The sequence below is a fragment of the Colias croceus genome, chromosome 11 (genome assembly GCF_905220415.1).
Source record: "Colias croceus chromosome 11, ilColCroc2.1".
NCBI lineage: Eukaryota > Metazoa > Arthropoda > Insecta > Lepidoptera > Pieridae > Colias > Colias croceus.
Genome location: NC_059547.1, coordinates 9,996,782 through 10,012,500, shown reverse-complemented (window position 1 = coordinate 10,012,500; position 15,719 = coordinate 9,996,782). Strand labels below are relative to the sequence as shown.

At 32.1% G+C, this 15,719-nt stretch overlaps 1 protein-coding gene across 1 annotated transcript in view; it reads left to right on the top strand.

Moving 5' to 3' along the window:
• Nucleotides 1–15,719, top strand: part of LOC123695290 (probable chitinase 10) — a 90,962-nt gene that overhangs the window by 42,951 nt on the left and 32,292 nt on the right. The window contains exons 2-5 of the mRNA XM_045641082.1: nt 4,430–4,508; nt 5,868–6,070; nt 9,328–9,565; nt 14,492–14,671. Of these exons, the coding sequence (XP_045497038.1) occupies nt 4,430–4,508; nt 5,868–6,070; nt 9,328–9,565; nt 14,492–14,671 (700 nt within the window). The remainder of the gene's footprint in view (nt 1–4,429; nt 4,509–5,867; nt 6,071–9,327; nt 9,566–14,491; nt 14,672–15,719) is intronic.

The window sequence follows — 15,719 nt, the reverse complement described above, 5'->3', positions numbered from 1 at the left end:
CAAGTCCCGCCTCGTGATCGAATTTTTTTCTATCCTTTATAAATTTATATTTATAAAGCATTTGAATGCCATAAAAACAAAAAAAAAAAAAAATATATAATTTCATATACATTTTAAAATGCACCGGAAAACTAGTACACAATAAGTTCATATAAAATTGTAAATACTTTAAAAATATAGAGCTAAAGTCTCTAGCAGAACTCATAAAATTAAAGATGGAGTAATCCGTAGCCATTAGCGCTGAAGCTGTAAGTTTCAACCCTTCATCAAATTGTCTGACAATCTGACATGACGATGGCGAACAATGGAAAATTATTTACGGGTAGCGTTAGCAGAAAAATAAAAAATGTTAAATGTAAAAAAAGTTTACTCATATTATAAATGCGAAAGTTTGTGAGGATGGATGGATGTTTGTTATTCTTTCACGTAAAAACTACTGAACCGATTAAAATGAACTTTGGTACATAGGTAGCTGAAGACCAGACGTAGGTAGATAAGAAATAGACATAGACATAGACATAGACACACATTTATTTACAAACATAACACACAATAACACACACAACAACTGACAAAACACAGAACATTACACTATAGGACTACTTTAATCCCGGAAATACTGCAGGAACGGGAACAATGCGGGTTTTTTTTGGTAAAGCGGGTGGATATCTAGTAGGTAATATTTTTTTGTAGCAGATTTAGAAATAAAGAGATAGAAAGAACATTTATTTGACTCAATATTACAATTAGCACAAACATACATAACATACAATAATTTAAATTAATAAAAATTAAAATCATCAATAACCTATACCTAATATATAGAAACTACACACTTTATTTATATAATACTAGGTTTCCGCCCGCGGCTTCGCCCGCGCAGTCAAAGAAAAACCCGAATAGTTCCCGCTCCCGTGGGATTTCCGGGATTGCGTCATTTTCCCGGGATAAAAAGTAGCCTATGTCCTTTCTCGGGTATCAGAATATCTCCATACCAAATTTCATGACAATTGGTTCAGTAGTTTAGGCGTGATTGAGTAACAGACAGACAGACAGACAGAGTTACTTTCGCATTTATAATATTAGTATGGATTAAAATGCAAATATTTATATGATATAGCAGATTTTTTTATGAAATTAGCACTAAATATACCAACATAATAAAAATGTGTAATACCTTATCAAAACACAAGTTGTTAACATCGATCAAGGTAGTAACTTGACAATGAGCTAAGTATTATCTATTACCATCTGGTATCAAAACAAATACATCTAGGAATAACCTTAAGTCTAGGATACCTAACCTTGATCCTAATACTTGGTTTTGACCTAGGGAATGTAATAGATAGCACGTAAGGAAGATGTTAATCAAAGTATTATGTTTACTCTGATATTTTAGCATCAAAGGAAATTTTAAACGTGAGATTTTTCGTCATAAAATAGATTTATTATTTTCTAAGTCTTTACTTATATTATAAATCAGAAGAGATTGTCTGTTTGTTTGCTTGAATTCGATAATCTCGGGAAGCAAAGGTCTAATTTAAAAAATTATTTCACTGTTAGATAGCCCATTTATTGAGAAAGTCTTTAGGCTATATAACGTCACTTTAAGACCAATATAGCAGCGGAGAAATGCGCGTAAAATCACGGGGCACATCTAGTGCATAATAACAGTCGCATTAATAGATACAATTAATATTGTTAAGCGTAGAAGTTGTATAATAATATTATCTCTTTTCTCGAGTGATTTTAGCTAAACAATATACTTACATATTACCTTAACGAGAACAAATTTTACCTACGTTAAAAGTAAAACGTTCATTAGTAAGAAGCTAAAAGCTTTTTAGAAGCTCTTCATTATATAAAATGTTAGCGATTAGTGTTTTTAAATATTTCATGATTATGTCAATACAAATATTTTTAACGCCATATTTTATTTCGCTATGTTACGTTTTACATGCTTATATAATTATAACTAGCTGTGCCCCGCGGTTTTACCCGTATTGGTGTGAGTGATGTTATATAGCCTTCCTCAATAAATAGGCTATCTTACACCGAAATAATTTTTCAAATTGGACCAGTAGTTCCTGAGATTAGAGCGTTTTTGAATGAAACAAACAAACCTTTCAGCTTTATAATATTAGTATAGGCAACTCAATCTCAGCTAGTCTACGCACGCTGTATTTTATATTAGTTACGTTTGAAACTCTTTTAAATAGCACTCATTTTTGTTACTAATTTGCAAGGTTTAATTCTAAAAACGCTTCGCAAAATTAGCTCTACAGGATGCTTCATACCGTGTAAAGGCCTCAAATACCTTATTGTTCAAAATGACACTTCACTCTGAAAAGAGAGCAGGAAGTTTTTAATCTTAAAGAGAAATTATTCGTAGTTCATGCATTCACAATTTTTAATTACTTTTTTTGCAGACCGTACCGCTCTATTGTACGGAGAGTAGTGATTTTAAATTAAAAGAGCCTACGGCTTTGTCCTTACTCTGTATTATGTTTTAATGCAGTATGTATTCTTAATGACTTTGAAAGTATAATAAACGGGGGCAGGCTTTATTGGAATCTAAGTTTCGTTTACATTGATTACAATGAAAGCAATATTCCCTTGGGGCGATGTATTAGCATTATTAATCACGCCTTTGACGGTAGGGTCAGCAATGAAGTTTTGGAAAGCAATTTTGGTAATGTACTTTTTATGTGATAAAATGACATTACGAAGCTTGTACTAAAACTAGTAGTATACATGATAAAGGGGAAGTAGGATATTAGTATGACATACTATGATTAGATACATATACATAATTACATGTTTTTCAAGTTTCTGATGACTAAGGCAATCACTGATACAGTCGTTTTAAATTCATAATAAAATATAGGTCACTATGACAATAATTTATAGCATCGTAATCAATTTAAAAACTGGTATGTCGTTCGTCATCGTAGTAAATAAACATGTGAGGAATATAATAAAAACACACTTGATTACACCAAAATTCATAGAGAAGGTTGCAGCCCATGTTTAGTTATCACATCTAAAGGTTTGGAAGTGTGTTGTTAGGAATAAAATGATAAAATAATTTATTAATTACAAAGAGTAAAGTGTGAGACTGGTGCCTAAACTATGTACTTTATTTTATTTACGTCACATCACGTCCATATATTACGTTTAAAGATAGATAATAATATCCTCGTAAATTGGAAACCATAGATAATTTAGAACTTGCAGAATAAGGAAGTATAGATAATGAAAGACCCCACAGAGCCGTAACTAGCGAACTTGCTAATGGACAAACATTCAGCAGAAATATAATGGAAAAGTAAACCCTGGTGGCTCACAAAAATTGGCTAGAACGGGGAAAAGTTGGAAATTATTTTGTTTGGTATTTTGGTTTTATGAGCTATGGAACAGGTGAAGTTGTATTGTATAACTTTAAAAACTAAGGTATCGTCTAAAATCATATTTTTGTCGGAAAATATCTAATACAATTTCTCGTACTAATTTTAACAATTTTAGTTTATTTCCAAACTAAAAGAAAATCCGTATAATCCGTGAAAGATAAACTGAAAATAAACTCTAAGACATATTTTATGCAATATTCACAAACACGTGTCGTATCATGAATTATGTATTCGTGCCGGGATCGAGTTAATAGTGCAGCGATATCTTGGTTACGCTGTACGCCTGTTTATTAATTTTACGTTATAATGTATACAGTAAGCGCATTAGGTTTCGCCTTGGGAAATTGGGGATTTCAAAGGCTTTGACGTCTTTGATAGGAAATTGTGATAATGGCTTTATACATTTTGTATCGTAGTATGATTTTTTGTATGAACTTGTATGATAAGTTATTGAAAATAATTTTTTTTTTTTTAATTTCCTTATTTATTATTTTCTAGCTGCTCGACAATAGATTATTTTTCTAACAATAATTCATCATTGCTATTTTATACCTATATCAAATAAGTCTAGACGTTTTGAAGTAATGCACTTACCAACTTAAAACTTTCTTTTTTAAACACACCTCCAAATAATAAACTTAACAGAGTACTTAGTGTACCCAAGTTGCACCTTACATTTGTAACTTCACTTAAAAAGTTCACAAATGGAGTGCAAGCTAGTTTAAGTTGTACACTTAATTCAACTGATTAAGTGAAGTTAAGAGTTCTTGAAGTAATGTATCCTTTCTGACTGGTTGGCTTAGTTGGTAGCGACCCTGCCTTCGAAGCCCGAGCTCGTGGGTTCGATTCCCACCCAAGGCAAAAGTTTAAGTAACGAACATCAATATACTTTATATATGTATGTTTATTAGGCATTTGGTTAAGTAACACAAGCGAAATTTTTAATAATATGGGATCAGATCGTGTCGTGTGTGAAAAATGTCCTGAAATATTTATTTATTAATTTTTCTTTGTTACAGTGGCCACCAAGATTGTTAAGGTGGACGTTCACCGTTCTACTCTTAGTTGCAGTCATCGCCCCATCGACAGATTCTTCAAGTGAGTGATGTTCTTTATTTACACAAATAGCTATATTTTATCATAGTGTGGTGCATAACTTCGATGAAAATGGTGATATTTTACCATTTCTTTTTTCAATATATCACTACTTCAAAATTGTAGTTCATAATTTTTCGTATTTTATTTTTTTTTAAAGAGAAAGTGAGACACACATTTACATAATTCTTATTATTAGTATATTACTTTTATATATATTACTTTTTTATATATTATTTTTATATATTACTTTTTTATATATTTTTTTATATATTACTTTTATATGGGAACCCAACATTTCCTGAAATAAAACAATTTTATTTTATTTATTTTATTTTATTAAAATGAACTTAACAACAATATTATCAAAATGTTTATTACTAAACCTTTAGTAAGCTTTTACTACTGCATTCTAGTTTACTCTTTTTATAAATCCAGTTATTACCTTTTTCAAAGAAATTATTCGCCAAAACAAATAAGACATTAGTAACTAGATCCGTGTTGAATTATAAAAGTCACAGTACATCTCGAGACAAAGAGGTGTTCTCATTGAAATCATTTGGAGCGGAGATGTCGCCCCACTTCCTAAGGCTATCTTGAAAGCCCCATTATTAATTGTTCATTTAGATATTGTTAGTTTTCTAACTTCTGTAAATGGACTTTCTAAAAAATCTAATGAAGTAACATTAACGGTTATAATTATTACTTTCGTTCAAAACTGACTTCGGCACGTTGCGTTACCGAAATTCAAATCTGGATGAAAATTAGCCAAAACCAGACTAAAATTATATACTTAGCAATCTTAATTTTATCGAGAATTAGAACAATATGGTGTTATAATATTATGTCTTAATTGTTCAATTGGACTGTATTATGCAGAATATATAGGTTCATGTACAAAAAAACTTTCGTGTAAATAAATAACCTTTAATAAACAAGTCACGTATAACACAGCAGCCCTGAGTCATTTAGGGTGTAAACATAGAATGATATGCAATATTGGTTAAAAAAGCTTGTAACCTAAGTACCAGAAAAGAATTAGGTTTCCTTTCACGTTAACTTCAGTAATCGCTTTTTCCTTATTCCAAATTCTTGCCTCGTACATGTTTTTACTAAAGGCAAATTGTCGGAAAAATCGTGGGCTACCATGATATCTAAAAGCAGTATTCATTTCAGTGTGGGACAGACCTGTATATATCTCTGTCATTATGTGGGACAGACCTGTATATATCTCTGTCATTATTCCACATTGTAATTATTAATACTGCTTAAGGACATCAGGGTAACCCTCCAGATGAAATTATTGGACAGATAAAGCCAATTTTAAGTTAAAACCAGTTTAAACTTTGTCTTTTCTTCCAGATGTCCGCCGAAGACTCCGTAAGCCAAGCAAAGTGAGCACATCAGTATCGACCAGTGTATCAAGATCCTCCGACCAGGTTATATCCGCTAGTGTGAACAGGCCTAAGATCCGTGGTCGTCCAAGCGTGGCCAGTCGGAAGTCGTCCGCTGCACTTGATAATTCCGTTGCTACAGATGAACATAGAGATAAAGATGGATATAAGGTAAATAGTTTAATTATTATTAACTAGCTTTCCACCCGCGGCTTCGCCCGCGCAGTCAAAGAAAAACCCGCATAGTTCCCGTTCCCGTGGGATTTCTGAGATAAAACCTATACTATGTCCCGGGGTAAAAAGTAGGCTGTGTCTTTTCTCGGATATCAAAATATCTATACATGCAAATTTGTTCAGTAGTTAAGGCGTGATTGAGTAACAGACAGAATTATTTTCGCATTTATGTATAATATTAGTATATTAGTATGGATATAGTAGATATTGGTTTTATAGCGGTATATGAATTGCAATGAAGACGTCAAGTATTTGAAGATTAAGGTAGATTGTTGTTCTGAAGGACAATCAGTAAAACAGTATAAATTACAATCATCTTCCTATTCCACATTAAAAAGATTTCTCGCTCAAGTACAAATAAGTACCGAATGTTAATTAGTCACTTAACTCTTATTTTTAAGAATCAACAGAGCTAAGCTAACTGTTTCAGAAACAATAGCTACAAACAAACTCAAAACAATCCGAGACTGCAACATAATTTTTCTCTACAAATATTTCACGAAATCATCCGATATTTCCACATACAAGTAGATTACTTCTCTAACTATATCCCTCAGAATTTCATCACATATTGTGTTGTTGTTTATGTTCTTAGTATTCTATTAGAAACACGTACGAAATTATCTCATAAATTACAACCAACATTGCATCTCTTGCTAATGGAAATTCCGATCAATATTTTAATCGCATTCCGTACATCCAGACGATCAAACATTTCAATTACAAACGCAGCCTATTCGCTAAAACTAGTAAAAGCATTCTTTATGAATTTTCCGGACTTGTTAATAATTTTACAAAAAAAGACGTGTGGCACTCAGGGACTGTCGCGGTAAAGCTATTGCATAGCATGTCCTCAAGCCACACCTCCGTGCCCGTCGGATTGGGGAGCGTGAGGTTATTTTCGTTACGGAATTTCTGGATTCGGTCCCCGCGCTCAAGGCCCGCGATAGAAGCTATGCCATAGCTTAAAAAACACATACATCACACAATCGTCAAAATGTTTTAAATCAATGATAAATAGTTCATAAAATCAATATCTAATAAATAAATGTTATAGTAAAATCACATAAATGTACTTTCATTACAATCAATATGGAAATACCTCAAGGTAATGAATAATAACAATAATTGATATCGTTTAAAGCGGCTTTTAAACTCGTGCGTATTCTTATTGTCACTGAGAACAGGAAGTTTTGCATTCGATCTCTTGTAGATAAAAAAAGCTTTGATGCGAAGAGCTTTAGAAATACAATGGTATTTAAACAGGAAGTAACAAGACAAAAGTTAGTAGTTTCTATAAAAAATTGTATCTTACTTAATTTAACATATCAATAACAAAAACACAAAATTTATTTGTTATGTTTATTTTGGTACTACTATAAAAATGACAAATGAAGACCATCCTATATGACACCTCTTTCTATAGTCCTATTTTCATAATTGAGTCCATTAGTTCTACCCTTGTTGTTTATGTTGTTATGCTACTGTCTCTTACATACTTTTATACTAGCGGTGTGCCCTGGCTTCAAAATTAAATCCTAAAATTAGCGCGTACAAAACTCTTCCGATGTATGGACTGTCCTGCGTTTCCACGTAGCCTTGTCACTAGCTGACTTATAATTCATTTGCGCTCCGATTTCACAAACTACAGCTGATGCAAATCCAACGTTATTGCATGTTCATCGCCATTACCATAATTTTGTTTGTTTTATCGAAGCGGAGTCCTTATCACGTTGTTCGATTAATCAGTCCAATGTTCCAATTTGTAGGTTATTGTGATTAACAGAATTGTTAATTGTGAATTCGGAGTATGAATGAATAAAAATGAGTTTGAGGTGCACAAATAGAAGGATATGTAAGAAGGAAGTAACATAGATAACACATTGCTTTTTAGATAACGCAGTTGTAGTTTTCCAGTTTACAGATTAAGTTCCTGGGCATAAGATATATTATAGTTATAATTTATGCAGTGTTTTATATTTATGTCATGTTATGCTTTTGTAACCTACTTTATATCTAATTGACTTTGATTGAACATGGCTTATAAGACCAATAAGACATAAATATTGCGTAAGATTTTTTTCTCACTATACTGCTGTTTTATTTTATTAGTTTTCTATTACATTTGCGTTCAATTTTCAATTAAATTAATCTTAAACTATCTAGAAAGTAACCCCTTTCTAAGATACTATAACTAAGACCGTTTCACTTACTATCGATTTCAATGAATTAATTCAAAACCTAGGCTATGCTAATAAAAACTAGATATGGAAATATTAAAGATCAACGCACTTACATTTAGAAAGGCGCTATTTTCCTTCAAGAGGCGTCAGGAAATAAGCTGGACCTTGCTCAGTACAAATCTAATGATGCCCCGTCAATCGATTCTAAACTTTAACACATTGTAATACATGCAGAAATCCCAGTTCCATAAACACTTTAAGTTGACAACGCGGATGTGAACAGCTTTTTGAACGTAAAAGCGCACTTGCTTACCTTCAGTTTGTGATATGGTATTTTGATACGTATATGTGTGGGAATAGAGGTTGTTTCCCTTTAACGATTTAGATAGGTCAATATAATTGTAGCATAACTAGTTAAAATATAGGATATCCTACGTGGAATTCAGATCAAGTGGCTGTTACCAACCAACGTTTTGATAGCAACATTTATAAAATGTTTTTGAATAAATATAAAGAGCATGTAAAGAGCATGAGCAAACTAAGTAAATGGGGTTTTTCTGCGACTGAGTTTAAAATGTCCAAAACTGTATGTTTGTAACACAGTAACAGTGATGTTTACATAATCAATATGCAAAAATAGAAAAGAGCAGAAGTTCTTTTCTATCTTTGCATATTCGTGATGGAGAAATTCCACTTCTGGTGAAATGGAAATATCATGTTGTATAATATTATATCCCTCGAGATTTCATTTAAAACTGAGGTCTTAATCACATGACCCTCCACTGCCCAAAAACCTTGATGACTGCGAAATTGTAAAAAAACATACACTACGCATAAAGAACTTCTGCCTTTGACAGGATTATTAGAAAATACTTCCGACTGTTACAAAAATTCAAAGTTCTTTCTAATTTACTAAATAATTAATATAGGTCTCAATAATATTTTATTTTGGATTACTTTTAAAATGGCAATATAATTAGTCCTGTACATAACTCGTTCCATTCTTTACAGGTGGTCTGCTACTACACGAACTGGTCACAATACAGGACCAAAACCGGCAAGTTCATGCCAGAAGACATCCAGCCTGATCTCTGCACCCACATCATCTTCGCATTCGGATGGATGAAGAAGGGAAAACTCAGTTCCTTTGAGTCCAACGATGAGACGAAAGATGGCAAGACTGGGTTATACGACAGGATAAATGCATTGAAGAAAGCCAACCCTAAGTTGAAGACTTTGCTTGCTATTGGTGAGTTGAAGGTTTTAATTGTATAGTTTTTTTAAGAAGGGAAAAATTTGATTCCTTTTTAAAGTAAAATTTCTTGAGGTTGGAAAAAAATTAGTGTAACATTTTTTCGTTACGCGTGACATTTTTCCGTTACGCGCCATCTTTTTCTTATCCCTACCACGCGTGATTCGACGTATTTCTGTAAAGTTTTCAAAAAATAATATTTACTATATTATGCAAATATAGTAAATATTATTTTTTGAAAAATAAGTTCATAAAGAAGTTTCACTTCTTACGTGTGTACACTAGTACCTACACGCACACATTTTTTTTTTTATTATTATCTAGAGATAAAGGTCGAACCCGCGTTGCACATAAGTTGCATAAATTAGATCAGAAAAACAATATTTGTAACAAGTCGATGCTGTGCTTTTTGATGTATTAAATCTTACACAAATCAACTACACATTTATTGTAAGCATGTTTTTGTCTAGAATTTTATTGTAATTTTTTCCGAATAAAAGTCGTTACTTGCAACAAAAAATAAAACGTTTATTGTGACCGGTAAAATTATATTATCATTGTGTACACCTAAAGTGCGTTATAAAGCCTCCATCTCCATATTTGAAGAGAATATTCCAATTTTTATGATTCATAACATTCATAAAATGTAAATACACAGGACTTCAATATTTCCTTATTTTCCACGCAGAAGCTTGAGGTGTACTTTAGCAAAAAGTAAGTTATTGCATGACACACAGATTCTGCTTACAATGTAAACACGGGTGTTACTTAAATAAGTAAAGAGAACACGGTTTCGCAAGCAGCTGTAGTGTTGTGTTTCGTGTCGATAAAATAATATTGACATAGTCAAATATTTATGTTTTATTTCTTGTCCTAGTTAAAAATAGAATATTGTAGTTATATATTTTAGAAAAGCAAGGCTTTGATTGTAAGCGTTTAAAAAGTATAATAAAAATGCAATGATCACATTAATACGTCTCTTGTAAAGAAATGTGATTGAATAAATTATTCATATGGTTGAGAAGAGAAATATTTATAAAATGAACTTCTTAAATGTATCAGTTGCTTAAAACAAAATAAGTATTCCGGAAAAGAATATGAAACGAAATCTTATAATATAATATTATAACAGTCCTTAATTTTATACCAAATAGATTGTCGACATTGTGAATTAATTTTCGAACAAAAACTAAAATTTATTACCCAAAGTATCTAATAGGACACAAAGCCGGTTGTGTACAAAGAAAAGGCAATCAGCAACACGTTGAAATATATCAATTAACTTGAATTGTATACTAACGATTTCTACATTTCATGTACATATTAAGCGGTAATAAATATTTAATATAAAAGTAGCTTCGTTCAGGTCCGGACTGTTGTTGAAGCAATGTAAACTACAGTATGCAGAAGCCCTCGGTTTTAACAAGGCATTACATCTGCATAACTAAATTGACAAAAAATTATTTTATGGCGACTTTTAATTACTTCTTCCTCATCAATACATACAATTACCAGGGCTCCATGGTATCTACTCTTACGACTCTACTTTAATACGATTTTTTTTCATTACACTTTTCTTGCTTTTAATTGAGCAACGTCGGATTATTTCCAGATTAAGAATATTGGCACTTTTTTGTTATTACTAAATAATATAATCTCGAAAGTCAGTATTATGATTAAGGAATCATCTCATACCTACACGACCTTTAAGGGTTAGTTAAACATTAGAGGCCAGATTGTGACACTTAAAAGTATAATCCGGCCCTGGCCACCAAGTTGCGTGACCGTACTGACTTACTGACTATAATTATGTTCATTTAGTATATCAATCAACAGTTATCGTGGATCAATTATTTTAATTTGAATAAGAGAGTTCCGGCGCAGTTCCGGTGTTTTGTTCCTTCAAGGCGATTCGAATTCTCTTCATTGGGTTTGTTAATTGATGAAATGATATGACATTTAATTAGATTCTATTTATGTAAGCATTCTGATAAATTAGAAAGGAACTTTTTTATAAAATAATATCAGTTTAGAGATTTTTAATTGAATATTTGCGTTTTAAACTTAACTTGGTTAAAGATTTACAAGTCAAGAACCAATAAGTGTAAACATAAACACGAAAATAAAACTTTTTAAATCCCTGAATCTCATACAAATCTAAAACACACACCTTCAAATTATTGGAGATATTTAAGTAAAAAACTCGTTTCTTGAAGGACAAAATAACACGCACAAAAATTTACCTACGCAGATCATCGATAGAAAACAAAAGTTATCGACAGATGTTAGATGATTAATAATCAAACATTATATAAGCTACCTTTGAAGAAACTCTATCTTACACTAGTGTTTCCACAGATAAAAACAATGTCATAAATGACGCATTACCAAAACCGACCCTCAAACTAAGTACCACTTCAAAGTTATTTAAACATCAATAAGCAGTTTCGTCATATGTTTTGTTTGCGTTAAGTTGACAATTTGTCTTACATAAGATTAATTACTTGACATACGGCTTGTTGCATAAAATAGAGCCTACTTTCTAAAGCATAGCCCAGAACGTTTCCTGATATATTCTGATTTTTATTGCATGTATAGGAAATACGGTATTGTTTACGATTATAATAATTGTGTTGTTAATGCCGAGTAAACAGTAGTTTAAATCATGTCGATTGAATGAAAATACTTTCAGTTCCTCTTTTGCCATTTTAGATCGTTAAATTTTTATTCATTTTTTTAACTCTGATTACTGAACAAAAAAAGAGCGTGTGTGCCGAGCGTCAGAAATGAAACTTCTTTGGCAAGATTAAAAAATACCAAAATCGTCAACTTACTACATGACGTGACGGTTTATGTTATCGCTACTGTACACACAAAACACACAAAGTATTTATATAAGAAATATCGTTATTGCCAAAATTATCGATAACTCGTATCACAACACTAGCACGGTTCCCACGTAATAGCAATTTCACCTATTTTCTCGATATCGACAAAAACTTCTCACCATGCAACAATATAATCATGGCGCGTAACTATAGTGTGAAAATGTATTGTTTGAATTAAGATCGAATTAGTTTTAATCGATTTTCCCATAAAACTGGCATTGTTACGAAACGGTAAATTCCTGAACCGAACATGATAATTATTTTATAAAAACACGTATCTATAGGCCACCAATATACAATAATGAATGAAACCACATAAACTGAATAAAAAGATTTTCAAGTTTAAGTCATTCTTAAAAATGTCATCAATTACTTTTTCTAAAACCTTATGTACCTAGAGACGTGATTCTGTAACAAATCTAAATATTTTTTAAATTATACTGCCATCTATCTACAAACATAACTGGAATTAAACGTAATTTAAAGAAACATCCACAGTACAGACAATTTTACGATCAGGAAACGTCAAAATATAACCTATATGTTAATAACGTGCCCATATTAAGGTTCTCTAAAGCCCCATACAAACGGATACAAGAGAATATTTACGCGTAGGTTACAGGCTTTGTAAATGGGTCTTAACTTAGCGTTACTTATTGTAACTTACGGTACAGCTGCGACTTACCGCCGCACTTAGATGTAAGTAATGATTACTTAGCATTTGGAGAGATTTAAAAGTATCAGAGGTACGCCGTTAACATCGCCTTAACATGTAATGTTAGCTGGATGTTATAAATGTTGAACGAATAAATACTAACTAATACTTTTATAACAATAATATATGATTAAAATATTTAATGCATATCTAATAAAAGGCTGAAATTTTTTTTATTTGTTTGAACGCACTAATTTCAGAACTTCTGGTCCGATTTGAAAAATTCCTTCGGTGTTAGATAGCCCATTCATCGAGGAAGGCTATAGGCGATATATGATCACGCTTAGACCAACAGGAGCGGAGACACGCGGGTGAAACCGCGGAGCGTAGCTAGTAACTAGATAAAACAATGCAATACATACGACTTTAGGCACGCTTACAATGGATGAATAGACATTTCCTATTAGAAAAAAAGGCTAAATAATTTTAAAGTTTTTCTTTTTATTGTTCAGCTCTTAAAATATTAATTAAATACAAAACTAGACTAAACAACATTAAAAAAATACATATGTACAATGAAAAAACATCAAACATACTTAAACGTTTCTGAAATATCTTCTTCAAATATAATAGTAATACAGAATCCTAAAAGCAAGATCAATCTACCGGATAAGCCAGTCGAGAGGAAAGCCGGATTAAGTTGGCAAGAAAGCAATAAATAACTAGGAACAATAAAACTAACGATACATCACTATTTATAAATCACAATACAAAAAGTTTTATCGCATCTTGTAGTTTATTTTCCATTTAAGAAAGACTTTCTTGAAGATACGTATGTTTTCGAGTCACACCGTTTAAATATTAAAGCACGTAAAATGTAAAATAAATCATTAAGCCCTATGATATATAAAAAAGCTAGATACGTTACCCGCTCTCTATTTTGGCAAGAAAAAACTCAGCTAAGTGCCCGAGTTTCACTTAGTCACGCACCATTCAGCGTCGTGGCTGGACGTTCTTTTTATATTTTAATCGGCAGTTGTTATTACTAAGTACATGAGTGAGACAGTATTATGTCTCGTGCGTGAGAGTGAAAGAGAGAACAACTGTATTGGCACAGACTAATAATAATATACTACGTTAATGCGTTAGTAAGTAGGTATGTATTAATTACGCTGTTTTTTAGTGCAATGATGTTGGCGTATGCCGCGTCTACTAGTATAATAGGTCATAGATTAAGCCTATAAAAAGTCGGTAAAAGCTTTCGGCAAATAATATTTTACATCAAGCATTTGATCCAGGTCAAGTACTTCTAAATTGGGTCGAGGCCTAAGCTGCAGGAATTTTTCCTTCATATGAATAAGTTTATAAATTTGTTCGCAGGTGGTTGGTCCTTTGGTACCCAGAAGTTCAAGGAAATGTCAGCTACCCGGTACTCCAGACAGACCTTCATCTACTCAGCTATTCCTTACCTCCGTGACAGAAACTTCGACGGTCTGGACATCGATTGGGAGTACCCCAAGGGTGGAGATGACAAGAAGAACTTTGTGATGCTCTTGAAAGGTACGTTTTTATAGTGTATTAAAGTTTTTAGAGTTTCATTTATGGAACAGTAAGCGAGAAATGTAAAGAATAATAAAGAAATGATTGATGTGTATGGATTCGTAAAGCTACAAATCCTGAAATGCAAGCGAATCTTTGAGACGTGAGACATCAGATAATTAAGAAGTTAAAATACAGGGTGTCCCAAAAAGTAGTGATAAACGGAAGCTGGGAGGTAGAGGACCTAGAGGGCTATCCGAATCACCCCCATGTATGTTATGCGATTTTTCGTATTTTCGGAGTTATGACGTTTTTTTCAATTTTTCATCTATCGCCGAGTACAATGATATTTTTCTCATGGTGACGTCAATTATTGGGTTATTTTAAAAATGTCTGGTAATTAAACACTTATTTATTGGTTTTAATTTGGTTATAATTATCATCATGTTAATAAAAATTATGTACTTACCACATTTAGATTTAAATTTTTCGATTGAAGCCTTCTGAATAATAAAATGAAATTTTTAGGGTACCTGATAGATAGAGCAAGTTTTTAAAAGCTAAATGGAAAACTTTTTTTTAAGTGATTTTATTTTTTTATGGGCCCTTGAAGTTGTGAACATACTGGGTAATTTTATCTTTCTTGGCATTTAATTCTTTTTTTTTATTCCATTCGAAGATCTCACGATAGTAAATGTTACCATTCTGAATTGGCCTATCTTTCAGCTTAGAACACAAAAAAATCAAGCATCTAGTGCGATAATTCACGTCACCATAAATAAAAATCTCATCGTACTCAGCGATACATGAAAAATTGAAAAAAATGTCGTAACTCCGAAAATACGAAAAATCGCATCACATACATAGGGGTGATTTGGATAGCCCTCTCGGTCCTCTACCTCCCAGCTTCCGTTTATCACTACTTTTTGGGACACCCTGTATATTGTAAGAAATAAAGGGAAGAAAAGTGGGGTAACAATTATTGTTAGATTGAAATAGAGTTATAGAGTGATTGTATACATAATATTGTGTCGTAGTTATAAACAAAGTCATATGTTACAAATACCAA